The sequence below is a fragment of the Lolium rigidum genome, chromosome 2, assembly GCF_022539505.1.
Source record: "Lolium rigidum isolate FL_2022 chromosome 2, APGP_CSIRO_Lrig_0.1, whole genome shotgun sequence".
Taxonomy (NCBI): Eukaryota; Viridiplantae; Streptophyta; class Magnoliopsida; order Poales; family Poaceae; genus Lolium; species Lolium rigidum.
Genome location: NC_061509.1, coordinates 90,217,379 through 90,243,845, shown reverse-complemented (window position 1 = coordinate 90,243,845; position 26,467 = coordinate 90,217,379). Strand labels below are relative to the sequence as shown.

Genomic DNA, 26,467 nt, shown 5'->3' with positions numbered 1-26,467 from the left:
CTCTATCCAAATTGAGTGTGAGATGGCAATAGCACCCGTTGATAGATATAAACATGATTCTTTCGCTGCCCCATGAATTTTTCCTGTACTGTCCATTGGAGATCGAGCCGGCTGGCTGTAGCAACAGAATAAACAAGCTAATCTCCGCCCCCAATTTGAGCAGCATAATCAGCATAATCAAACTCCGTAGGCAGCGCCGAGATCTCTAAACCCTGTCTAACAGAAAGCACCTTAATCTACCTTATCCACCCTAATCCGCGGGGATAAGCCTCATTTTCCTAACCCTGCCAAGCCGCCGATCGATCGACAGTCCGGTAAGATAAGATACTTATCCTGAGCCAGTGTAGTTTATCCGCGTCGTTCTCACACATGCCGCCTATAATTGCTACCAACACATGTTCCCGTTTCTTGTTCCCTTGAGAAGCACAAGTGTTCCCACATGCACAAACACTTCCGACAGTAACGTGGAAACACATAATTGGTTCGTGATAAGAGGGCACAAGCGATTCCACGGTAAGGATAGGTTTTGTTCTGGCTTTCACTTTTTCGTCGTACAAGTCGACGGAGGCCTATCTGGACGGGCAAGACGCCCGTTTACCCACGGAAGTCGACGGAGGCCTATCTTATTTCCCTCTTTCCTCCTTTCCTCCTTGCGTCTGCATATATAGTTTGCCGTCGAAGCTCCGAACATAAGAGATAACCGTTGCTCACTTGCTCTCCCTATTTGCTCCTGACTTCTATTCTATCCTGGAATGGATGAAGCTCGCGACATGGCTATGTGCCATGAGGCCGCATGCTTGGAGCTAAGAGAGGATCACTCTGACGTGGCTTCTGCCTCAGGCACGTCGTGCTCATTGGCATCGAATCTGAGTGATGATGCGAGTTATTCTCCACCTGACGATTCTTCGGGGTCATCCTCAGCGTCATCCAGCACCTTGCATCTGGATTCCGATGGACCGCTCTGCGATCTGTCTTCGCTGCTAGCCCAGCTTCCTGCCAGGTACGTCATGCTTCGCCCCCCTGCACAAGTATTCAGTTATCTCAAGTTTTATTTGACATCAAACAAAATGGTATAGAATCTTCATAGCTCTAAACTACCACCCATCCGTCTCAAAAAGGATGTCTCGCATTTGTGTAAATTCGGATACATCTAGCCACTATTTAGTGTCTAGATACATTTAAATTCAGACAAATCTGAGACATCCTTTCCTGGACGGAGGGAGTACTATTTTTTTCCAATCATAATCATGTGTTACACTGGTGGCTAGTTCCTTTTCCATACTAGAAAACTACTGGTTGATACAGATCTTCAAATCCCATGGTTGAATTCTGAATGATACTACTAAGCGATAACCTGTAGAGGTTACATTTTGCACAAAATATATTACAAGAACATAGACATTCAATGTAACTATGCAACTAAGCAACTTTGAGATCATTAAGAACATTTTATTCAGAAGATAGATTGAATAACCGGAGAACAATATGTCATAGTTCTGAAAGAGTCACCGTATCTATGCCAGTTGAAAAAAATCCAATTGAGATGAAAAGCATTTTTTTTTTATCTCTAACAAGTTATTCAATTTCCACAGGAGAGGGCTGTCCAAGTACTACCAAGGAAAGTCCCAGTCCTTCACATCAATATCTGGTGCTACATGTCTTCAAGACCTTGGTAAAGAAGCAACTTCCAGTAAGAGGATGAAGACATGCAAGAGCTATAAAGCAGGATTAGGGGTGAACCAGCGGACGAATCACTCACCGAGGATAGGCAACAAGATGATAGGGAAGAGGCCTTCAAAAGGTTCATTTGCTTGTCTGTTGTCCAGAGCAAGCAGCACCAACCTCTTGTGCATTAGTCCTAATTTAGCTGCACAGCAGAATGACAAAGATGTACAAATGCATATGAACTCTTAACAAAGTGAAACCGTGGAAATATAGAAATAGAACGCCAAGTCTCCACTTCCCACAAACATGCTGTACTTATTGTACACTTTCATAATGTAATTCAAACTAATTTCCTTCTGCGATCAACCTAATTTTTCTTTGTTTTATTTTATATTAGTCTGTAAGAAGGTTAACTGTAAAGATGAATGGAGTGACACAGGGTCAACCATAATCAGAAGAACTCAATAGATCATACAGCAGCTTACAGCTACTTCCGTTAAACTTTCCCATGATTCCTTATAAACAAATTGTCATCAGATGGGGGAACGATGGGCTAAACAATCATTACAAATGTTCTTCAAAGGACAACTGTACAAGTATTTATGTCGAAAACCAATATTGTCATGAATAATGGCAATGAAAGGTTGCTCAGAATCAAGGGGCACAGGAGTTGTTATATAACGTAGTCACAAGTTGAAAAACGTTTCAATTGGTGTTTGTCTTCATGATATCATATGGATAGGCTCGTCTGGTTTTCTTTTCTGTTCAGCTCCATTAAGGACATCTGTTAACAAGGGAAAGGTTCTCATAAATCCAGATGAAACTACTACAGGTGCGTAATTTAGAACTTCAAAACCTTATGACCTCAAAGAAATATCAAACTTACCTCTCCAACGCCCACATCTTAGGAAATATATCAAACTTGTCACTCCCCCTTTTCAGAAGTACATGGTTGCAGGACAACTAATTGTTGTCTTCTGTGCATCCCATACATGCCATTTCTTAAAATATCTCAAGCTCTCTCCATAAATACTCTCTTGCTATAGAATACTTCAATAATCATATCAGTTGGATCACTTGTTGCTTGGCCATCTGGTTTAGAGCCTGTTCTGAAGCTGTCCACTCCGTGAAAATCCATGGAGCATGTAGAGCTCGGTTTGAGCTAATCCATAAAATTGCACTGCAGCTCCATCTGCTCCAGAATCAATTGTGGAGGAGCGAAGAGGTTCCGAACAGGTCCTTAGTCTCCAACAGCCTCAAGATCAGACTGCATAAGCAGACATCATACTTGTAAATAAATTCTTAGCAGTGATGATGCTTTCTAAGTGAGCACAATACAAGATGAAATAATAATATACAAAAGGAATAGTAAATGTAGTTCATCTATGGAACAGATTCGTACATCTTCAGTTATTCCGAGATGGTCAAGTAGCACCCTGATACCACCACCTTTAGAAGCATTAAGGGGAACAATCTCAAGTGCATTTGGCTGCGCTTTGACAACACATGCTTTCCCTTCTGTTAGTTCTGACCAATGCTGTATTAGGACAGATAAATCTTCCTCCGCATTGGTAAGGAAAAGCAACTTCTGCAAATGCAAGTAAAGCTGTGTAAGTTCACTCATGACAAAGTTGATCCGAAAATAGTAAAACTTATCAACCTTAAGGACATATCAACTTTGCATTTGCCAAAGTTAGAGAAACAAACCTGAATGGACGAATATTCTAAGAGGTCTTCAACTGAAGGCATTACTTTTACCTGTGCCAAAATTTCAAAGTTGGCTTAACTGCTTAACATAGTTAGAAAGGAAGGAGAAGGAATTTTATCTAGCAAAAACCTAAATACTGTACCTTGGTCTCATGGTGCAGAGTGTGCAACAAGTCGACAGAAGGATGTTCAAACAAGGTCAAACATTGTTCCTCACAGTATAGAACAAGAGGAGTTTTATTCTTTAAGGAGTACAAACATGCCTGCCAATGAAAAAAAAAAGAACTAATATATAATATCTGACGATCTTATATGCACCTAAAAGAGACATAAATCTTAACCAGTCAACAAATAATTGATACAAAAGGAAAGCGAGCTCAAATATAGTACATTCATGCCTAACATCCAAACTCATGATAAAGATCATACAAGCTCAACAAAATGCCCTATAAATCTTCCTAATAAAAGAATAGAACAGCAGATCATTAAAATTTTGATGGAAAGTAAAGCTGCCAGCAGAAACTAGTTAGATGAGACATTGCAAATAACTACCTCCTTGCATATATCCACATCCAAGTTTGCTCTATAAATCAGTTGGCCGTTCCCTCCGTAAACAAGTGAACCCTGCATCCAAGAGAAACAATAACTTTATAAGGGTAAAATGTCAATTGGAAAAGAAATTATGCAATATGATTATTGTTCAAGTATAAAGAATGACAATGACAAAAAAAAAAGACAATGACAAGAGCTTGACACTCACTTCCATCTACCTTATCCTTATGTATACACTTGCATTTTTTAAATTTGATTCCAGATTCATATGTAATGAAAACTGATGTAGTACATCTTACAGAGCCGCAGAAACAATTCACATGGATTGGGCAAAACTTCAAGCAGTTCAATACTTTCTCAAGACTTGAGCATCAACACATCTAAATCATATCCCGTTGGGAAAAAAACCATAGCATTTCAGTGCTGCATCTCTTCGAATGAGCAATTACACACACAAGCATGCACACGCACCCAAGCACACACTAAAATGAATAGATAACATAAAGCAGGGTTACTCACATAAGGAAAAGGGTCCCAGATCCAGTAGAACAGTTCGACACACAAAATGTTACTCGAAGATGAAAAGGCGTGTTCAATTTGACAATAAAAAGGACATTGGTGTCGAAAGAACACTGGCACAAAGCCACAAAGTTCTGAGAGCGAATTTTTACTATCTAGAACTATTCAAGTAAGCATGGAGAGGATGTACCTGTAGAAATACACCAGGTGAGTTCTCCGATATAAATTCATCTTTTTCTTCTATATTAAGAAGCTTGAAAGTTGCTATGGTGGAAGCCCGGGTCTAATTAAAAGTGAGGAAAGCCAAAAAAAACATTAGAAACATGCAATTAAACTAAAAATGCAGTCATCTGATGGTAAAATTTTAAAAACGTTTTGCTACTGAATTTTTTAGTACACTTCAAGGTGTGCTTAACGTTAATATCACAAACTACAGCTGTATATCATCACAAGTCAAAAACATATTACTTATTATCTGAATTCCATCAGAATGAAGCTGCAACTAAGATAGAAGCTATATCGAATCACTAAACATCCTACTGGAAATAGCTTCCAACTTTCGTCAAGGTTACTTTACATACTCTTTCATGCTGTGACAAAGCTACACCTATCGATGACAGAGATAATACTGTTAAGGAAATTGTCGGAACCAGCCCCAACCTCAGATCAGGGCCATTCACATTGCATGATCGAATATCTTTGCATTCAAGACTAATACAACAAGTAAAACTCACCCTCCCAGTAACCATGATAACAGTTACTCCCCGTGATATAGCCTCTCTCAAAGGTTCTATAGATTCTGCATGCAGGTGTCCTTCATAATCCACGAGAGTACCTTAATAATTTTTCAAAATAAGTTATTCGCGAAGTTGGCAAAATCCAGCAGAAACAGTATAATTCTTGATGCTACATCAACTCACCATCTATATCACATACTATATGGGTCAGTTTTGGCTGATGATGACCCTCCCGTACGCTCATTTTCTCTACATCGCTATTGGCCTCTACATACAATAATTCAGAGGTACTCCAGTGATAAGAAACAGACGGCAACCCTTTGGATAAAAAACGTGTAAGGGCAACCTACCATCAGAATTTTCTGAATGATCCATGTCTGTACTGAAATGATATGCACTCCTAATGAGTCCTTTCCCTTTCCATTCAAGATTATTTAATATTTGTTCTTCTTCCTTCTCCATCTCTTCTTCAGCCTCCTTGCCGAGTTCATGATCAAAGCCCAATAAATGCAATAATCCATGCACCTGATGATGATTAAGTTGGTTAGCATAGAATAGGGCTGTGAGCAGCAAGCTATTCCATCGTTGAACAGTCGCTTGCAAGCTTCTTCACAAAATACACCAGAAGTAGACTAATAGGTCAAAGTTGAATCATTATCTTGGTAATAAATCAAAAAAAAACAATGAAGTAAATATAAACCTATATTGCTAATGGTTGCCATGCTGTCAATAGTGATCCAACTTCCTTAATGTTTAATTCTGCTAACTGCAATATGAACCCAATGCCACCATTATCAGAATCACTATGTTTGGTCAACAATAAATCAGACAAGAACTACGTTTGTTCATTGATTGCAAGGTGCAACATTACGAAATAAACGGGAACACATGGCACCACAATAATAATAAAAAGAGGGTTGTGATGCTAGCAATAAGCGAAACAGGCTAACCGTGAGAATTCTCATCTCATCAAGAAGCGTGTGGCCTCTTTCCTCTGCCTGCCGACGGGCTGTCTCGACGGAAATTACTAAGTCGCCCAACTGCAGCTGTTGAACCAAAGACAACATACAAATAAAAGGATCAAATATAACCCCATCTGTAGCAAACAAACAAATTCAGAAGCACGCCTTAATTTCTCACAATGGGGATATCAAGGCCTGGGATATGCTGCGACATTGACAGCACGTCCGTGGCGTGGTCCTCGTCCCTCCATTCCTTGTTCAGCTTCCTGATGAAACCGTCATCGCAGAGCAGCAGAGAGACCTCGACGCTGTCATAGTTATCCACATTTCTTATACCCGTGTCCCTGGTCCTGTACTCCGAGTTCTCCAGATTGTGGAGTGCCAGCTTCATCGCCCTCCCAACGTCCGTTCGAAGCGCCTCTGCGATACTCTGCCAGGAAATTCACGATTAGAGACGCGTTAAGAGTGTAACAGCTACATGCAGGGGGAAATCGCGTGCGGAAGGTAATGATCACCAGGATGAGGGGGTCGTCGGGGAGGGCTTCTTCGATGCCAATCTGCACGCTGAGCTCGCTCGGGCCCTTCCGCCTCGCCCGCCTCCGCCTCGGCAGCATCGGCGGGGCTGAACCGCGCCGACGCCGTCTGGATGCGGATGAACCGTAGTACCGCGAGGCGGCGGCGGGGAAAGGGGGTGGGCTGCGGGTATGGGGATGGGGATGCGGTGGCGGCGGCGGCGAGTGCAGCGGGAGAGTCGGCCGCGCTGAGAAAGGGAGCGGAGACGGGCGGAGGAGGTGGTGGGAGGCGAGCGCGCGGGCTAGGAGGTGGTGGAGCCGCGCCATGGGAGGCGGAGGTCGCGCGCGCGTGGTGGGGGTTTAGAAGGTTCTAGCTCGAGAGACGGCGGCAGGAAGAAGATGATAGGGTTAAACCACGCTGCAGTTGGGTTTAGTCCCCCAAACGCCTCTGACCGAGACCCCCCACCAGACCAGACGCCAAAATGCCCCGCCGCGTCGGGACGACCTACTCCGGCCGGATCGCCGCCGCGACGCCGTCACCCACGGGCCCGTCCCTCACCGTCACCGTCTCCCCGACGCCTCCCGCGACGCCGCTCGACCCGCGCGGCCACCCGCTCCCGCGCCGCCACCTCGTCTGCGCCGTCGCGCGCATCCTGCGCTCCCCCGCCGCCGCCTCCCCGACCCCGCTCGCCGACCTCGCCGACTACCTGCGCGGCCTCCGCCTCACGCTCACCGCCGCCGAGGCCTCCGAGGTCGTCAAGGCCCTCGCCCCGGACCCGGCCCTCGCGCTCGCCTTCTTCCGCTTCGCGCCCGCCGCCCTCCCGGGCTTCCGCCACGACGCCTTCTCCTACAACCGCGCCCTCGCCCTCCTCTTCCGCACCAGGGCCGACCCCGGCGAGGCGCTCAGGCTCGTCGCCGAGATGGAGCGGGACGGCGTCGCCGGCAACATCTCCACGGTCAACTTGCTCGTCGGGATGGGCGTGGAGGTCACCAAGTGCCTCGACCTGGCCGTGAAGTGGGGGCTCAGGCTCAATGGGTACACCTACAAGTGCATTCTGCAGGCGCATTTGAGGAGCAGGGAGGTGTCCAAGGGCTTACAGGTGTATGACGAAATGCGCAGGAAGGGGTACAAGCTGGATATATTTGCGTACAACATGCTGCTTGATGCTCTCGCCAAGGCTGGCATGGTACGGCAACTTGACATATTTATTTATACATGGTGTTTGCAGTTTTTTTTCTCCTAATCTAGGAGTTCGTCTGCAAAATGTATCATTTCATGTTCTTTCTATGTTTCTTTTCGTGTGATTGTTTGACGGACCAGTACATTGAGGCCTGTAGAATTAGGATTGAGAAGGCCTGAGGGATGGACAACTTTTTGTTTGTTTCACAAAGTGCTTCTCTGTGTTGAAACGGGTACGCCTATTAGCTAGACTTTGAGCAGTCAGTAAAAATGATTTTGCAACGCTGGAGGGATTCTGTTGGTGTAGTAATTGACGTTATTTGATTAAGACCTCAGTTGAGCATTCATAACCACATAAAGGATTATAGAGTAGCATTGATAATAGCCATTCTAGTGCTAGCTGGGACTAGTTAATGTTGGACTTCGGAGCATACATACCTCACTGGAACGAGCCTATAGTTTTCACTGCAACTACTGAAGCTTTTCCACTAACTCAGCTTAACGCATCCAATATGAACCTAAAGTCTAATGGGTTATATCATGTCCTGCGCCCGGTTTAGATGCATGACCGATGCTTTTAGGAGCATGAATTTACGTACCTTGCTATTGCTGTAGTCTGCCTCCTTTAAAGATCTTGGCCTCGCTTAATTAGATGTCGAGTATGGTTTCTATTGTTGAGCAATAAATAAATGTTACATCGTGCCCACCTCAAATTGGGTATAGATAGTAATATCACCAATGAAGTGTCAGGTGTTCTAGTTCAATAATCTTGTATATCTCTGAAATGCCAACTTATTTGTTAGTGGAATGTGAAGTTGCTTTGTTTGTCTCAATCTTTAATGCTCACCATCTGATAAAAAATTAGCCTAGGGTATCCCATCCTCCCCAGATTTTAATATTTGACGCATAACACATTGATATGCATATCCAATAGGTTTGCCATTTCTAAAATGTTGGCAGCTGATATTTGTTAATTATGCAGGTTGACCAAGCTTACCAAGTCTTTGAAGATATGAAACAGAAGTACTGTGAGCCAGATGCATACACATATACTATACTAATTAGAATGTCCGGGAGGGCTGGGAAGACCTCTAAATTTCTCTTATTTTTTGATGAAATGGTATCAAAAGGATGTGCACTTAACCTTATTGCTTATAATACTCTTATCGAGGCTCTTGGTAAGAACAAGATGGTGGACAAGGTGATTTTTGTACTTTCCAAAATGATCAAGGGTGACTGCCAGCCAAATCAATTCACATACAGCATTACACTGGATATTTTGGCAACAGAAGGACAACTGCACAGACTAAATGAGGTCCTGGATATCTGTCATAGATACATGAACAGATCAATTTATTCTTATTTGGTCAAGTCACTTTGCAAGTCTGGGCATGCCAGCGAGGCACACAATGTTTTCTGTCGTATGTGGAACTCCTATGAAAATGGAGACAGGGAGGCTTTCGTCTCAATGCTTGAGGTGTTATGCAATTCAGGAAAAACATTAGAGGCTATAGATCTCCTACATATGATGCCTGAAAAAGGGATTGCTACAGATGTTAGCATGTACAATATGGTCTTTTCAGTCCTCGGAAAGCTTAAGCAGGTATCTTTCATAACCAGTCTACTTGAAAAGATGAAAGCTAATGGGATTGCTCCGGATCTTTTTACATACAATATTATGATATCAAGTTATGGTAGAGTTGGCTTAGTTGATAAGGCATCTGGATTGTTTGAAGAAATGGAGGCTAGCAGTTGTAAACCTGATGTCATCACTTACAATTCTTTGATAAACTGTCTTGGAAAAAACGGAGATCTCGATGAAGCGCACATGCTTTTCAAAGAGATGCAGGAGAAAGGATATGATCCGGATGTCTTCACCTACAGCATACTGATTGAATGCTTTGGAAAATCGAATAAGGTTGATATGGCATGCAGCTTATTTGATGACATGATTGCAGAGGGATGCATCCCTAATATTGTAACGTATAACATTTTACTTGATTGTTTGGAGAGGCGGGGGAAGACAGCAGAAGCTGATAAATATTATGAAACTATGAAGCAGCAAGGGCTAACTCCTGACTCAATAACTTACTCAATACTTGAGCGATTGGAAAGTAGATCTCAGAGAACAGTACGAATAAGAAAGCCAGCTCAGGTTACAGGTTGGGTCGTCAGTCCGCTAAGATGATGGTGACAGGGATCTGCTCTGGTTCTTCATGTTGTGCTCCTAAGACTGTTTACAGTTGAACTGTATCTCAATGCTCCAATGATATCAAACTATATGTTCAGTCATTACTGAAATTTTCTGGGTCCCTTCTTTCCTTTGGAACGATAGGTTAGGGGTCACTTAGTCAGGCATACTACACGGTTACTTGTGTCACACTTCTGAACAAATTGTGAACCATGTGCTGGATAAGGAATTGTGTATAACTCAAAATCAATGGTTGTTCAAGAAAGCGAGGAATCCCCATTTCCAATTCCTTCAGATAAGTGGGTTCTTGCAGTTAAAACTTCAATAGATACCGACATGATGACTGTAAGTGTAATTTTGTCATCCTATTTTATGTAACTGAGACAAGATGGAAGATCCATGATATCAGAAAGAGGTAACTTGGTGACTGTTGAGATTTGATTAAAGGATGCTTTTGTGAGGTGGTGTACCATGGAACCAAATCGAGAACCCAACAGACCGCGAATAAGGTAATTGTGTCGGAACAAGCCTATTGATTACAGGAATAATTCTCCTTAAAAAATGAGAATTATTTGTGCCATCAGGTCATTGGTTTAACATGATTCTTCATATTTCCTATGGTAAGTATACTTTCTCAACTACCCAGCATCCTTCACATGATCTTGTGCTTATGTGCATCTTGTCACCAATAAGGTGGCAATCAGGGCACCACTCAGGAGGAATGAAACTAGATTCCTTTCTGAGCAATTTCAGCTTGGAAAAAATAGTCCATTATAAACCTCCTAATTCATTGTATTCTCGCAAGTTGTGACAAGAATTTTCATTGCATTAGGATAAGATATCGATGACATTTTGGTGGATGTGATTTGTTGCTGTCAACCTTCTTGGCAACATGACAATATGCTATCAATTTGTCAGATAATGTGGCACCTTCTTAAGTGTGAAGATTTTATTCTGTTTTAACCAACTCTTGTTGCTCATAATGTTTACCGTTTACCTGCATCACCAGTTTTCAAACCTGTAGTCTGGGAATCTAAAACTTTGCAAAGTACACCCTCCACCCCAAAAGTACTTCTGTACCTATTATTCCTTGTTTATGGGGTTATTAAAGTGCAAGCAGAGTTTAATAGAAACTAAAATGTACTTTCTCCTCTTAATGTCAGTACATACTGAATGATTTGATACGCTTACATTAAACAGCATAATGGAAGATGGATTGTTACAGTTTTTTGGGTAACGTGGGAATATTGCAAGGGACATATGCGTATTGCAAGGGAATGGCTTAAAGTTCATCCTCCCTTTGTATTATAAAAGTGAATATGTCTTGTCAAAGAATTGTGTATCAACAACTTCGATCATTTACAACATGTAAGAATGCAGAATATAGTAGATTCCGCATCCAAAGTAAAAGTTTACCAACTGCATTTTTAGTTACGGAGTATCTTTTTTTCTACTATAATTTACCTACACGGGGCTTGGTGGGAGGATGGCAGCAATTAAATTTTCTTGGGTGACCCAGGTTTTTCGTCACGCTTAAAGATTTCGTCATGGCCATGTTTTTAAAATATGGCAGCAGCCAGATATCTATTTCCGCACAGCTGATTCTCTTAATATTAAATCACCTCTGGTTTTTCAATCCACAGGATATATTTGAACATTTGAACTTGATGATGAACCTATTATGTGAACTAGATTTTATCTTTATTTTTTCAGAATCAAGACCAGTAAATAGCAACTACGATCTCAATAAGAATGTAATCAGCAGAACAATCTAACACATCATCATGGTGTATTTGATATCAGAAAGAAAGAATATTTCGCGGAAATTCATCATTGACATGGAAGTACCTAAGAGCATCTCCACCGGCGGCTTCGATAGCGTTTTGGGGGCCGGCAGTGAAAATGGGCTCGCACCGGTGCGCCCCAAACGGCGCCGGCCAATTTTCGAGCCCAATAGAATCGCCGGCAACCCCGTGCCGCCCCCTACGCCAAGGGCGTGAATCGGGCGTGCCGGCGCCTCGCGGCACGTCTGAAAACGAGCGTGGGCTCCGCCTGGCAGCCAGACACCGATTTCCCACCTACTACCCACGCCCGAGCCGACTCCCACCCCTCTAGATCATCGCCGTCGCGCCCCCTGCTTGCAGTAGACACCGCCGCCTGTCTAGGAACCGCTGTCCATCGACACGGCCGCCACCCCCTCGACCGGCGGCCGTTGTTTCGCCTGGAACAGAGCTCGCCGCCACCGCGGCACAACCGCCCCGCCCGCAAGGTGTTTGTCTGATTGCCGCGATGGACAGCGACGACGAGATGCGACGACGAGATGATGGTGCAGCTGTTCACGGAGGAGCAGAACGCTTAGGCTGTTCGGCGGCAACAGCAGCACTGACGAACATGCTGCGCGTTCGCCAGCCTTTCTTCGTCGTGCCTCGGCGCGGCGGCTCAAAGCCAGGCAAGAGGAGGAACATCAACCGGCATCGTCAAGCCGGCGCAATGCTGCTTGACGCCGACTACTTCAACGACGACGCGACTCATTCGCCGAAGGAATTTCAGCGCCGGTTTAGGATGAACAAGGAGCTGTTCTTGAAGATTGTCCACGGCGTCAGGGAGTACGACAAGTACTTCATGGCCAAGCAAGATTGCACAGGTTTGTGGGGCTTAACCTCAATTCAGAAGTGCACTGCTGCAATGCGCTGTCTTGCATACGAACAGCCAATGACTACCTACGGATGGCAGATTCAACATGTACAGGTTTTGCCGAGCCGTAATAGCGGTGTTTGCTAAAGACTATTTGAGAGCACCAAGAGAAGATGATACAACTCGGATCCTGCAAAAAATGCAGCAAGAGGATTTCCTGGGATGCTCAGAAGCATTGGGATCTACAAGGGGCATACTGGTGAGTGCAGTGTCATTCTTGAGGCGGTGGCAAACCATGAGCTTTGGATTTGGCATGCATTTTTTGGCATGGCAGGAACAAACAATGATATCAACGTGTTGCAGCGCTCTCCGGTGTTTGCCAGGCTAGCTGAGGGACAAGCTCTTGTCGTGAACTTTGAGGTAAACGGCCACGCATACAACAAGGGGTACTATCTAGCTGATGGTATCTACTGATGGTATCTACCCGACGTATACTACATTTGTGAAGACAATTCCCTCTCCGGCAAACGAGATGGAAGCTTATTTTGCAACATGCCAGGAAGCAGCACGCAAGAATGTTGAGCGTGCTTTTGGGGTGCTTCAGCAGCGTTTCGCCATTGTCAGGTACCTGCTCTCACTTGGCCTGAGTCTCAGATGTGGGAGGTGATGAACGCCTGTGTGATCATGCACAACATGATCATTGAGAGCGAGCGCAACGCACCTGTGCAGGATGATCAACCATTTGATTATCAAGGGCCACTCGCTGATTTCTCCTCTTCTTTATGTCTTGGGAGGAGATGTCTTGCAATCAGTGGTTAATGATCTCTTGCATAATAATTTGATACAGCTTCCTATAATTCTGGGATCCGATTTTCCATTCGCATATGTTGATGATACTTTGTTAATTATGCAAGCGGATGAGGAGCGATCCATGGTTCTTAAAGAGGCTTTGAATGATTTCGTAAATCAACGGATTGTATGTTAATTATCATAAATCTTGCTTGCGGCGTATAAACATCTCGGACGATCAGCCAATAATCGCTCGGGTTTTGGATGCATTGTATGGAATGCCTTTACATATCTTGGGCTCCTTTGGGAATAACTAGGCTAAAGATTTGGATCTAATGCCTTTGGTTGTCATTGAGAGAAGATTGGTAGCCACGTCCACTATTCTAGCATATGCGGATTGAGTTGTATAAGATCATTGCTGAGCTCATGCTCATTTGCTTCTGATGCTGCATGGATATACCTCTTGGAATTACTAATTAGTGTGATTGTATGAATATTAGACATGTGTCTGTGGAGGATAGGAAACTCCGATATGCCAAAGGGAAATCACTGCCAAGCCTGGGATATGGTCTTAGAAGCCATCAGGAGATACGGTGGTTTGGGATTATGGATTTTATGAAACGAATGAAGCTCTTCTTATGAAGCACTTACACAAGTGTTATGAGAATCATGGTAAGTAAGATGCTAAGCCGGTATCCCCAAGATGGGTATATCACGGAACACGATGATAGAAAGACACCGGAGCTCACCGTGTAAGATGTGTGATCTTGCTAGCACGTCGTGCGGGACTAGTCAAATTGCATTCTCTCCGGAAGCGTAAGAGGACAAGGATAGAGCTATTAGCAAAGTAGCTTATAAACGATAGCATCTGAGCGCCAGATACGAGGAAGAGTGACATCCGAAAGACATCACATGAGGACGTTCGTGCCATGCTACGATTAAAGAAGATGGCTCCAGCTGTCACTTGATGATTAAAGATATACTTTGTAAAGTAGTTTGTCTAGTACAAAGATGCCATTAGGAGTTTCCTAGGGTTTCTTCCCTCAGTGAAGCCACCCTCTCCGCATATATAAGGAGAGGAGTAGCACACCATCTGTCACGTGGGGACATGCTATCTAGAGCACGGAACACTTGTACGCACAAAGCCTCATACTGCATGTGCATAGAGTCAATGAAGAGACACGATTCTTTCAGAGCTAGAGATTGACTTCCTTGTAGTCTTGTCTTCTTTCTACCTCTGGCTTGTAGCTAAGTTCTTCGACGGAAAGCTTTAATAAATGGGGGTTTTGCCACGTTCTGCAGGAGAGCATGTACCTCAGAATTTGCCGCTATTCTTCATATGCACAATGAAATTCGAGATGCAGATGTCCATGCACAACTGAAGGTGGATCTAGCTGCGCATTTGTGGGCGAGGAGAGGAGCCGCCAACAATGCATGATTTTATTTCTATTTGTTTGGTTGTATATTTGTTTGTTTGGTTGTATGAATAATTTAAGTACTATTTGTTTGATTGATTGTATGAATAATTTAAGTACTATTTGTTTGATTGCATGAATAATTTAATTCTAATTGTGTGATTGTATGAATAAAATGTGATTGATATGTTGTTTCAAACCATTGTAGAAAGAAAAAAATATTGGGGGCCGCCGTTTGGGAGGCGCCGGTGTGGAAACAACGTCCCCAAATGGAGGATGCACTGCCGGTACCCATACAGCAGTGCCGGCGCCCCTGCCGGCGACTATTTGGGGGCGACTATTTGGGGGCTGCCGGTGGAGATGCTCTAACCTTGAAGCTTAGATGTTGGTGAGGTCCCTGTAAAGATAGTTTTAACCATCACAGATAGCATGAACCAAAGGATAAGGGTTGAGACTAACAACACACTTAGCTAGAATAATGAATTCATGGAGCTCATGTAAAATTTCTCACAAAACAGTCATGAGCTCCGGATTATGTGGTAAATGTTTTATCTGGATTAGAGTTGGATCTATGTAATGTTTGTTTTTATCCATCTAAAAATGAAAATATTTGAATGGCAAAGTTTACTTGAAGGGCATAGATATGAAATAATAAACTTTCAGTTTTGGACTGCACAGTGTTAGTATCTCTAGCCTCACTTTCATGAAGAAGAGGATGACACTAGGAGAGTTGGGGCAATTTTCGTTGGTTTATTTCACACACATCTCACACAATGCCATGCCATACTGAGGGCACGGTGCTACAGATTTATAGCTGCTAGCCAGCCAGAATATGCTAGTCTAAAGATGCTAACTGCCAGTCCTTGATGCCTCTAAAAGCAGTCAAGGAGATGCTAACTGCCAGTCCTTGATGCCTCTAAAAGCAGTCAAGGATCAGGGATGCTATCCTATCCTAACCACCTGTCCTTCACAAAGGACCATGTGTGTGCTGCAGTCCACAGGAACATGTGTGTGCTGCAGCAGCTCCACAAAGACCAGAATACAATGACTTATTCATCACACAGTGTGTATTCTTGAACAAGTCAAATTTTCATTTCTTTCAATTGTGATTTGAAAATCAGTAAAAATACTGTAATTTGCCTTTTCTTTCTATGGAAGACTTCCTTGTGACTAGTTGAATATTAGGATTCTGTGGTGGAACATGAAACTACTATTTCATTCCAATTCTATTTTGTACGGTTATTTTGGTGTCAAATAAATTTTAAGTTTGAATACATTACAATTTTGAAATATTCGTATGCCTGCCTATATTATTCTAAATTAAAAGTCTGGACCTATCATAAGATTGTTACATTGATTGAAGAGTCAATGATGACTGCTCACCGAACAATGCTTCCAGATGTTTCCTCCCTGACATTTTGAACTTATGGAATTTGCCATTCCAATATAATTTCATATTCCGCTAGAAATCCACTCTCAACTTTTTGTGGTCCAAATAGGTAGTGATACAGAAAGTTGGGAATCATTCCATTGAGAAGGCTGAATGGCATGTGCTCCCACTTACAAGGTTGTGTGCTGGTTCAGTTGGGAGTGAGAATTTTGAAACATCACCAGAGAATCCCCATTGGTTAAAGTTTCCCAGTTCTATTTAAGAGGCATAGGGATAGGCCTCTCAGAATTGTCATCTGGTCAGACTTCAAAATCACTGAGTGATACAAAACAATGGCATTTGTTGTGCCCTCCTTCTCTTATTTGAGGTGCCATTGAACAGAAAACAAGTTGCTTTTGGCAGGCCAGTATGAGGTGACTATGTGCCAAGTTATATTCAACCTTCAGCATGCAAAAAAAAAAAGACTGCTGCCCAGAAGGGTGCACCAGATATTCAACATTCAGTTTCTGATTCTTTTCATGTATAACATGTTGATTGGTTTCAAATGGATAGAACACTGCTTTGGTTTCTGCTTGTATGTTCAATGTCTCACAAATTGATTGGTTCTTTCTATACTTTTATCTTACAGTACTGTTGTTTTGCAGCTTCAGCATTCGGACAGCCTTTCTTAAAATCATCAATATTTGGAACTGGCATGATTTTGAGCAAGAGAACTAATGTTGTTATTCCTGGTACGCCATTGCTTAGGACTACTGATGTGTTGGATGCCTTTGAAGATGAATATGGTGGAGTGGTAGTTGACCCCACCTTTTTACCAAATACATTGAATGCATTTTCTGCATCACTCCGGTCCTCACTATCTTATTGGAGTCAGCAGGTAATACGCCCTCCCATCAATAAGTAGTGGTCGGTAGATGTAAAAGGCGACTGATGAGTTACATACTGCAGGGAAAGAGAGGGGTCTGGTTGAAGATACTGGAAGGTCAAGCTGATGTAGTTCCAATTGCAATAAAGGCAAGTTGACCTTATAGTTTAGCTTATGGACTTTAGTTTATCATCAGGCATTTCTGTATGTCATTATTCCTGGGAAAATGATTTTACCTTTCTAGCCAATGTGTCCAGTTTGTTTGTTTATTTATTTCAGAAAATACCTCTTATTGTATTTGTACATTTGATTTTTAAAGCTGATCTGTGCCAGTGCTGTTTCTTTCAGGAAGGGTTTATTTATCGTCATGCAGAACCAGGGTATGTGATGTTAACTTGTTGGCTTCCAGATGGACCTGCTGCTTTGCCTTCCACCTCGCTGCATCAAATTGGTGTTGGAGGTCATGAGCGAAAAACAAGAGGTTATGATAAATTCTGGGTGCTGCATTTTAGTTTGAAAAACATGACTTACTGCATAAATAAATAGATATTCTAACTGGTTTATGTAATTGTCTTTGTTCTATATGCCTTTCCAGACTTAGGTGCTTGTTGTGAAAGAAAGAAAATGCCCATCACACTGTTCGGGCATCTGGAAGATCCCCACTGGTTTTATTGATAAGGTATACATAGCAGAAACTTCCTAGTAAATAAATGACTGATGAGTAGCAAGGCAAGACTAAATTGGATTGTTTGTAAATGTACTTCGTCAACTCCATTTTAATTTGATTTACTGTTTTTTTATTTGTCGTCTCTGCTGTCCAGTATGAAGACATATTTTTTGGAGCCGTAAGAGAAGTTAGAGAAGAAACTGGGGTATGTGCTTTTTTTCCCGTACAATTAACTGCAACATAATGCCATTTAGCATGATCGAATTTGACATTTTTCGTTCCAACTGTGCCTACTTTTCAGATAGAAACCTGCTTCCTGGATGTGGTCGCTTTCAGGTATACCAAATACAATTGATTGAAGTTATTTGAGCATTTACGTTGTGAAACGATTTTCTAATTGTGTTCCCTCTTCTCACACCAAGTCACATTTGACAAGTCAGATATACTCTTTATATGCACACTGAAGCCGTTATCATTTGACATCTCAGTTGACGAATCAGAGATTGAAGCGGCACAGGTACTCTCGTCATAATTCATATGCGTTCCAGCTTGAACAATAGGATTAGTTAGCTTTCGCTAACAATCCCTTTGGACTATGCTATTTGTAGTGGATGCCACTTGATGAATTTATCAACCAACCGTTCCATCAGGAGGATGAAATGCGCAAGGCGATAGTTGACATATGCATAGCTAGATATCAGAAGTGCTACACAGGATTTGGGGCTTATCAGGTTATGTCGAAGCTTGATAATAGGGTTGCTTGCCTCTACTTCCAGGATACTCTGGAGTCTGGAAGCAGCTGGGTGCGTTCCTGAGACAAGTTGGTATAAAGTTTGATTAACTACCTAGAAAAGTGGACATGTGCCCAATAGTCCAGCTGCAAACAATATTTGGCATGTTGAATACCCCTTTCTTTTATGGTATCTTCGAAAATCCAGAAGTTATGTTTTCTCCCGCACTGAAGTTTTCACTGTGAAAATAATCATAATTTAGGGTACTCTTCATCTGTAACAAAACTGTAATGATATTTCTGACGCCTTAGCTACAATGGTGGATACTTGTTGATGCATGTATGTGTGTATGAAACTTTTTCTTGGTATAGGTGTTGTGAAATGTATACACTGAATAAGCATGGGTTATAGCATGGAAAGTATTACCTCTGTTTCAAAATATAAGCCTTTTTAGGAAGCTAAATTGAGCGATAACAAAGATGAGCACTTTGACTAGGAACAACTGGATGGAGAGGTGTTCAAAGAAGACCATGAATGATGTAATTCACTTATGTTAAACTACTGAAAATGGGTGGGCACATGAGCAACGTTGAGATGATTTTGTCGAGCATTTGTGGAGATTCATGACACTTGGTAGTTTGTTTCTCTTGTATGAACTATGTGGTGTCTTCAACATTTGTTACTATTATTTGTCACTTTTCTTTTCGAGAAATTGTATTTGTGTTGTGGTGTTTGAAATTGTTGATTTGAAAATGGTCAAATTCTATGCAATGAAATATGCATGTTTGAATTATATTATTTATTTTTTTGCAAAAAATGCATGTTTGAATTATCTTAGCATTAAACAAAAAAAAGTAAACATAGAGTACATTCTACTACCACCATTCAACAATATAAGCTACAGAGTGATAAAATAGAAGGAAAAAAAGTAATGTTGCTGCTAGAGTTTGCTAAAACGGTTTATATTATGAAACCGAGTGATAACGTAGAAGGGAAAAATAATAATGTTGCTGCTAGAGTTGGTTGCACTCTTTTTAACCCTAAGAAGTAGCGAACAGTTTATGGGCTTTTGCTGGAGTTTCCGCGCGTGACTTCCCTCGGATCATCTCTTCCATGACTGCCATCAAATCTTCGTTTCTTGTTTACCGTTAAACTTTCCCTGTTTTCGCCCATTTCATATGCTAATTTAGCAAACTGTAAAACCTTAGCCTTTTCTAAAAGTGATACCAAACGGGAATCCCAATAGATGCAACTTCTCAATGAGTATACATACCCTAAAATGCACGACACCGTATTTCACCATCACACGCACCAATTTGCCTATCAAAGCCTTGACCAGGAAAGCACAAAATGCATTAGAAAAGGGATAAGGATAGCAGTTGGTCAGTGGTCAGCCGAGCTGATCTGCTTTTGCTCACATAGTCGCCGTCAGCATTCACATGCATTGTTGCCACACATACTATCTCATCCACATCTTCTTTGCTTTCCTTTCACCCTCGCCTCGCGCGTGCGCTCTGATTTCGAAAGCCGTCGTTTTACGATGGACGGACAGCATCCGTGCATACGCCTAACCATAATTTGTACAGATCGTACGTCAGGAGATTAGCAAAATAAGATAGTAGAAGCTACTACTGATTTAGTACTCACTCCGTTTCATAATTCTTGTGAACTACAATTACGATAAAAATTATGAAACGGAGGGAGTATTTTATAGCATCAAATTGATATAGTCACACAACCTCATTGTTACTGTTTCAGCTCCCCAAAAATGAGTCATAAAATTTTAATTAAAAGGCAGTGTCTTGTAAGTCAAGTTAGATAAACTGTATATATAAATTGCAAACATATACAATATTAAATGCATACTCTATAAGAAAATATATTGTCGAAAGTTATAAGATGTTAACTTCTGGTTAAAAATATATGGCCTGTTTTTTTGGAACCGAGATAGTACAATGGAGTAATTTTATATGCTGAGTACTCCTCGTAAGCTGGTATATTGGAGTATCTACTTTTTTTTATATCTCTAGTTTGTTATAGTCAACATTTGAGATTTTTTGTTGTTGGTTGCAATTGGTTTGAGATTGCTTGTCATGATGGTGTCACTGTTTGTGACTTTGAATTCTAATGTATTCTCAAATATTTTTATTGGCTCCTTGACGAGTACTTGCATAATTACAATTCCTTAAGATGTGAAATATCATATATTCTATAATGAACAAAATAGTTAAAAAAAAATATTTTTTAGAGACCACTTGTTCAACCTTCTGGAGCACCGCCGGACTGAGCTATGCTTGCAGTTGGTCAATATTAAACTGGGTCTAGATAAACTAATCAGTGGTCCTTGCCAACAGAAAAAAAATGATGGACCCTGGTGTCCCACTATTTAAAAAGCTATGTTGTGATTCATTCAATGGAGTTGTACTATAGCAAAATATCACGGTCAACGATCTCACATCATGCACAGCTAATGCATGATTAGCCCAATAAAAGGTCTCCGGCCTCTGGGTGTCACATGCATGCACGATGACGGATCGTAGGATTCCGACGAAGACTTTCCTCTACATTTCCACCCGTGTGCTTTGTATCTCTGTCTGGCTTTGGCTCCTTCACTCGGCCTTGTGTAGGTTATCACGGTTGTGGTACTGACTGATTTGATTGATTGCGTTAGACCAATAAGTCCTACATAAGCTTGTGAAATCAGTTCAGCACTATTGGTTATTTGAAACAGGAGAGAAATAAATGGGCGCGATGAAGGTGGACAATGGACTATGGCTAAGGCGGTGGACTGCGTTGAGCTTGGTGGCGGTCAATGGCAGCCTCCGATAGACGGCTGTTGGTGGGACTTAAATTTCATGGTTGTTGGTGATATTTAGGCTTAGGGGAGGAGGGAGCCAAGCTCCTAAAATAGAGGATATGAAGGGGAATATGGGTATAGTCCAATTACTATTTTGATATCTTCGAAAAAATATCCTATTTTCATATGTTAAATTACTCTTTCTTGGTCCCATGTTATATACTCAATCTGTTTTATTGCTTTGCATTTTGAGTTTAGTCGAAGTTAATTAAACTTATAAATTTAACCAATTATATAATAAAAAAGATGAACAAACTATACTATAAAACCAACATTATTGTTATAGCCCTCATAAAGTTTATGTTCCATACTATATGCATTTGGTATTATCAGTGTCGATAATTTTTTCACATACTTAGTCAAAATTTGTAAAGTTTGACTATGAGCGAACCCAAAACGTAGGGCAGCCATAAACGGAGGGAGTATAAACGCTTGGGTCATATTAACTTGGATACCAGATCGACCGAAGAGTGTCAATTTGCACCCATATTTTGCATGATTTGTACTTCTATGGTTTGCTATCATCTCTACTTTTTTTGATAAAGGACGCTCCATTACTCAAAAAAATTTAAGCATTACACTTAGCATCTGCATATATCATCTCTACTTGTTGATGTAACACTTCAACACTCAGTCTTTGGACTTGCGTAACATTGCGATGTCTCAATAGCATATAAATTATTACCAGGTAACCATATACTAATGTTGTGCTAACTGTCCACGAGTACCTCATATCCATAATCTCGTAACTGTAAGTCCTGGCAGCAAATTTGTTTCCCTCAAAAGATAATAAAATAAGATCCTGTTTTGAAAACCCATTATCTCATAACTCTAATTCGTGGTGGCTAATTTGTTTGCGTCAAAATATAGTAAAATAAGATCTTGTTTTGAAAACCCTCGTGGATGCGAACTATACGACAAAGCAGGATTTTTAATCACATTTACATTGTGGAAGATAATTCATATAATCATTATTGGGTGATTAATGCCCATGATATCCACATCATACACCTCCTAATCTCCTTCTCCCTTTTTATTTACTTCGCATTCTGGACTTGATCAAAGTCAAACTTTGCAAACTTTGAACAAAAATATATAAAAAAGTATCAATATTCATAATAGAAAATACATACATATGAAATATGCTTTGTAACGATTGAAATACATTAGATATTGTATTGTAGTTGATGATATATTTTGTAAAATATAGACAAAGTTTACAGGTTTAACTCTGACCAAACCCATAACACGAAGTAACTGTGAAAGGAGAGAGTTTGTAGATGAAGAGATCAACAAAATCCGCAGAACGAGAAGACAAAGTTGTGTACGTGTGATGTTTTTTAGTAGTTAGTTGCTCCCTGTTCTTTTGTGCAACTTGTTTTGGCTGAACTAGTTTTATCAATTCCTAATTAGCATTTGCAGACAATAAATAGCAAATTCAAAAAATAAAACAAAAACCCATCAAGTCGCCAACAACTGAGTGGCCAACCATAAAAGGCGAGACTCGTCCAATTTCCAAATACATTAACCCCAAACTGAACACTAGCTTATGCGCGTTCTTACTTAATTGCACACTTGCCAGCGAAAGGGGAGAGGGGAGGAACGCATGGAGCCTCACATGGAGAGCGCGCTGCGTGAGGGGTTGACGGAGCCGGAGCGTCGGGAGCTGGAGGGCGTGGTGGAGGAACACCACACGTTCCCCGGGCGCGCCGGGGGGACGTGCACGTCGCTGGTGACGCAGCGCGTGCAGGCGCCGCTCGCCGCCGTGTGGGCCATCGTGCGCAGCTTCGCCAACCCACAGCGCTACAAGCACTTCATCAAGTCCTGCGACCTCGCCGCCGGCGACGGCGCCACCGTCGGCAGCGTCCGCGAGGTCACCGTCGTCTCCGGCCTCCCGGCCTCCACCAGCACCGAGCGCCTCGAGATCCTCGACGACGACCGCCACATCCTCAGCTTCCGCGTCGTCGGCGGGGAGCACCGCCTCCGCAACTACCGCTCCGTCACCTCCGTCACCGAGTTCGCGCCGCCGGACAGCCCCGAGGTCCCTGCCTACTGCGTCGTCGTCGAGTCCTACGTCGTCGACGTGCCCGACGGCAACACCGAGGAGGACACCCGCATGTTCACCGACACCGTCGTCAAGCTCAACCTCCAGAAGCTCTCCGCCATAGCGACCGTCAGCTCCCCTTCCTCCCCGCCGCCGCCGTCCGGTGAGCAAAGCTAATGGTCATCAGTGATCGATCGTTCCTCCATGGCCGGTTGCGTTCGATGGAATGCATGCATTGTGAGGAGGATGCTTCCTTCTTCTTTTTCCCCCTTTTTTTCTACCAAAAAAAGAGAGAAGAATTTAATGTTATTGCAATCTGATGGGTGATGACATCGAAAGATGGTGCAAGTTGGTGTTTTTATTTTCGTTTTTGTATGTATATTCCAACGATCGTTATCTTGCAATGTCATCATGTTATCACTCTTTTTTTGTTTTCGCCGGCATCTCTCCAAAATTGGGTAGTTGGTACTCATACTTTTAGATAGCGCTTTTGGTTTGGCATTTTTAAAGTAGCACGTATTCACAAGGTCACAAGGAAGAGCAACCCTACTGCAAGTTGGAGTTCATTGCTAAAACAGTTCAGGGCTTTGTTTGCCAAGCCAGCAATCCGGTGCCAAAATCTCAAAACTTCATCTTCTTCACCGAATTAGCTTCTTTAATGTTTAATTTCCAAGTGAGAATAGTAATGGTAATAGTGGTAGTAATAATAATAACAATATCTGGTATACTCATATTCTTGTGCCTATGGTTCGTGTGTCGCTCGTGAGTTTGCTCAATATGCGAAAAAAAAACAAAGCATGTCGTGTTGAAAAAAATTCAAGCCCTTCTAATGAACACAATATCTCTCGATCTTGAATATCAATAAAACAGTCTATTGCTAGGGAAATACATAGTACATAAGTCAATTAAGTAAAGAAGACAAAGTTTTGACAGTTGGGAATGGAATGGATGATCTGGCATAAAATTTGGTGGTGTGGATGTGTAGTTTCTTCCAGCACTTTGATTCTAGATCCAACGTGTCGAACTAAACTGACATAATGATACAATGATGAATGAAGAATTATGACCATTTTAATAATTAGGTTTTGTAGTAATTCCCTAGTTATACTAGTAGACAAAAGCATGTTGAGCTTACCTATAACTATAACATGAACAAATAATTTGTTCATTATTTATTTAGAAGTATTTTTAAATGTTTTTTTTACATATTTTGTTGTCTTGAATATTGTCGATGTAGGGAAAAGTCTAAAAACATTTAACTCTAGGATATTTTTATGGTAGGCTAATATTCATATATCAAAGGTATGTTGTAAGTGCAAGAAAAGTTTAAGCCCGCATATATGCCTTATCGTATTGGAAAATATACACTCCCTCCGATTCATATTACGTGTCATTAATATATCTAGACTAAGATGTGTCTAGATACATCTATATTAGAGACAATTAAAATAAAACAGAGAGAGTATTATTTTTATAGAAAACTAGATAACATGTGGATCTTGAGAGGAATGACACTTACTCCTAATTACGAAGCAAAAATCGTATCGAAACAAATTATGTAAGCACTATAAATAACAATACATAAAATGAAATTCGAGAGTAATTGAGGAGCAATTTAACTAAGAAGTAAGATTATATGGGTCATTACGGAAGGTATTTCCATTAAACATATAATTACAAATTAGATGGAAGGTCTGAGGTGGTTTAGCTCAAAAAGTATGTCAACATAACTCGTGTATGTACATTGGTACAAATAATCTTATCGGTTTGTATGGACTGCGATAATTGATGTTGTTTATGCCTTGAAGCCACCACCTTATTGAAAACGTACCTTCAAGCAAATTTTAAAAGAGAGAGTAATGATTCCCAGATATATAGCTTTTAAAAATATAGAGATGTACATTGTGAAATGAAGTCTGAAGATCTAATCACGAGCTACAGGTCCTACTGCCATATATGTATATAATATTTATATTCTTCCCGTACCACACTTGTTAATACTATTTGTTTTGTTATATCTACCAAGTTGTGTGAACTATCCATATTCTTGAATGTACTGAACTGCTATTTTCTCAATGCCTGTGACCTGCTAACAAATCATCTGTGTCACAAAAAGGCCAAGTTGCATATCAAAAGCTGTGGCCAGAATTGCTTGGTAAGCAAAGGACCCAGCTTCATGAAAGACAGAAAAGAAAATACTCATTCTAAGAAAATAGAAGAATAACCTTGGCAGGGCCCATCAAATGGTCAACTGCCCATGGCGACGGAAGAGCAATGCATATTGTATTCACAACCGAACTTAAACGCCGCCACGGTTTCAGGATGTCTACTGGAAGTGATTGGTCAGTTGCTTGTAGTACAATACAATTAAACAATGATGATAAGATGCATCGAGAAGCAGGCAAATTGCATCTATATAAAGAATTTTGTTCATCGTGAGGTCAATAAACAATGCACACATCAGCTGTTTAGTAGTTTGCCTAATCTGGTGCATTAGGTTCTCAGGACTTATCATTGGTTGAGGTTTTATAATTTGTTAAATTGATTTCTGTGGTGAGAGTATGGTGATGACTTGTCCCGCCCAATATAATACTTGGTCGCCAAGTTAGTTCATGGTCTACAATCTGATTATTTTGCAAGTGGAATAAAGTTGATATTGACATGACTTTGTTTAGCCTAGTCTATACCTCCTGAGCTGTGTGTGCAATAGCCGATCCAAGGCGGACAAGCATACAAACAAAATCTTCGTCTTAACTTCAGTCAACACCTGAATGCGGTAGTATTTTGTCTAACAGGATTTCCAGTCGCGTTCCTCAAAAAACATCCAGCGCGACGATTTGGAACACTTTTCGAGAGAAAGCTGGACAAAAAATATATAAAAAAAAAATAATGTTTCCAGCCGTGTGTTTCAAACAGCGTCCGAATACATGCATTTTAATAGAGGAGATTAGTCCATTTGGAAAATGTAGGTGAGATTAAATGTAGGATGGGTGGAAAAAGCGGATGACATGTGAGGATTAGAGGGATTCCATGCATGCATGCCTTTCATC

The 26,467-nt window shown here is 41.5% G+C and overlaps 5 protein-coding genes across 11 annotated transcripts; 4 read left to right on the top strand and 1 right to left on the bottom strand.

The window, feature by feature from the left end:
• Positions 1-770: 770 nt before the first annotated feature.
• On the top strand, positions 771-1,914 carry LOC124689960. The gene is made up of 2 exons (XM_047223409.1): positions 771-1,000; positions 1,593-1,914. The coding sequence occupies exons 1-2, from the start codon at positions 771-773 to the stop codon at positions 1,912-1,914; spliced, it is 552 nt and encodes a 183-aa protein (XP_047079365.1).
• Positions 1,915-2,842: 928 nt separating this feature from the next.
• Positions 2,843-6,981, bottom strand: LOC124686886 (endoribonuclease YBEY, chloroplastic-like). Its single transcript, XM_047220774.1, has 12 exons — positions 6,658-6,981; positions 6,321-6,572; positions 6,131-6,226; positions 5,531-5,705; positions 5,364-5,447; positions 5,178-5,278; positions 4,634-4,726; positions 3,925-3,996; positions 3,516-3,635; positions 3,373-3,423; positions 3,068-3,253; positions 2,843-2,932 (listed from the first exon to the last, which is right to left on the bottom strand). Exons 1-12 carry the CDS (start codon positions 6,979-6,981, stop codon positions 2,906-2,908), a joined length of 1,581 nt encoding a protein of 526 aa, XP_047076730.1. The 3' UTR covers positions 2,843-2,905.
• A 155-nt stretch (positions 6,982-7,136) lies between these two features.
• On the top strand, positions 7,137-10,534 carry LOC124692071 (pentatricopeptide repeat-containing protein At1g51965, mitochondrial). The gene is made up of 2 exons (XM_047225369.1): positions 7,137-7,841; positions 8,817-10,534. Exons 1-2 carry the CDS (start codon positions 7,137-7,139, stop codon positions 10,020-10,022), a joined length of 1,911 nt encoding a protein of 636 aa, XP_047081325.1. The 3' UTR covers positions 10,023-10,534.
• A 6,935-nt stretch (positions 10,535-17,469) lies between these two features.
• Positions 17,470-18,884, top strand: LOC124692072 (nudix hydrolase 8-like). 7 transcript variants are annotated; one of them, XR_006999308.1, is made up of 6 exons: positions 17,470-17,599; positions 17,714-17,797; positions 17,940-17,990; positions 18,087-18,121; positions 18,226-18,302; positions 18,436-18,884. XR_006999308.1 is itself a non-coding variant. In XM_047225370.1 (5 exons), exons 3-5 carry the CDS (start codon positions 18,106-18,108, stop codon positions 18,598-18,600), a joined length of 318 nt encoding a protein of 105 aa, XP_047081326.1. In that variant the 5' UTR covers positions 17,830-17,847; positions 17,940-17,990; positions 18,087-18,105; the 3' UTR covers positions 18,601-18,884. The 7 variants fall into 7 exon arrangements, 2 of the variants coding, with proteins under 2 accessions (XP_047081326.1, XP_047081327.1); XR_006999305.1 differs by having other exon boundaries at positions 18,394-18,884; XR_006999309.1 differs by having other exon boundaries at positions 18,208-18,302.
• Positions 18,885-22,888: 4,004 nt separating this feature from the next.
• On the top strand, positions 22,889-23,843 carry LOC124686885 (abscisic acid receptor PYL9). Its single transcript, XM_047220773.1, has one exon. It carries the CDS (start codon positions 22,980-22,982, stop codon positions 23,592-23,594), a length of 615 nt encoding a protein of 204 aa, XP_047076729.1. The 5' UTR covers positions 22,889-22,979; the 3' UTR covers positions 23,595-23,843.
• Positions 23,844-26,467: the final 2,624 nt, after the last annotated feature.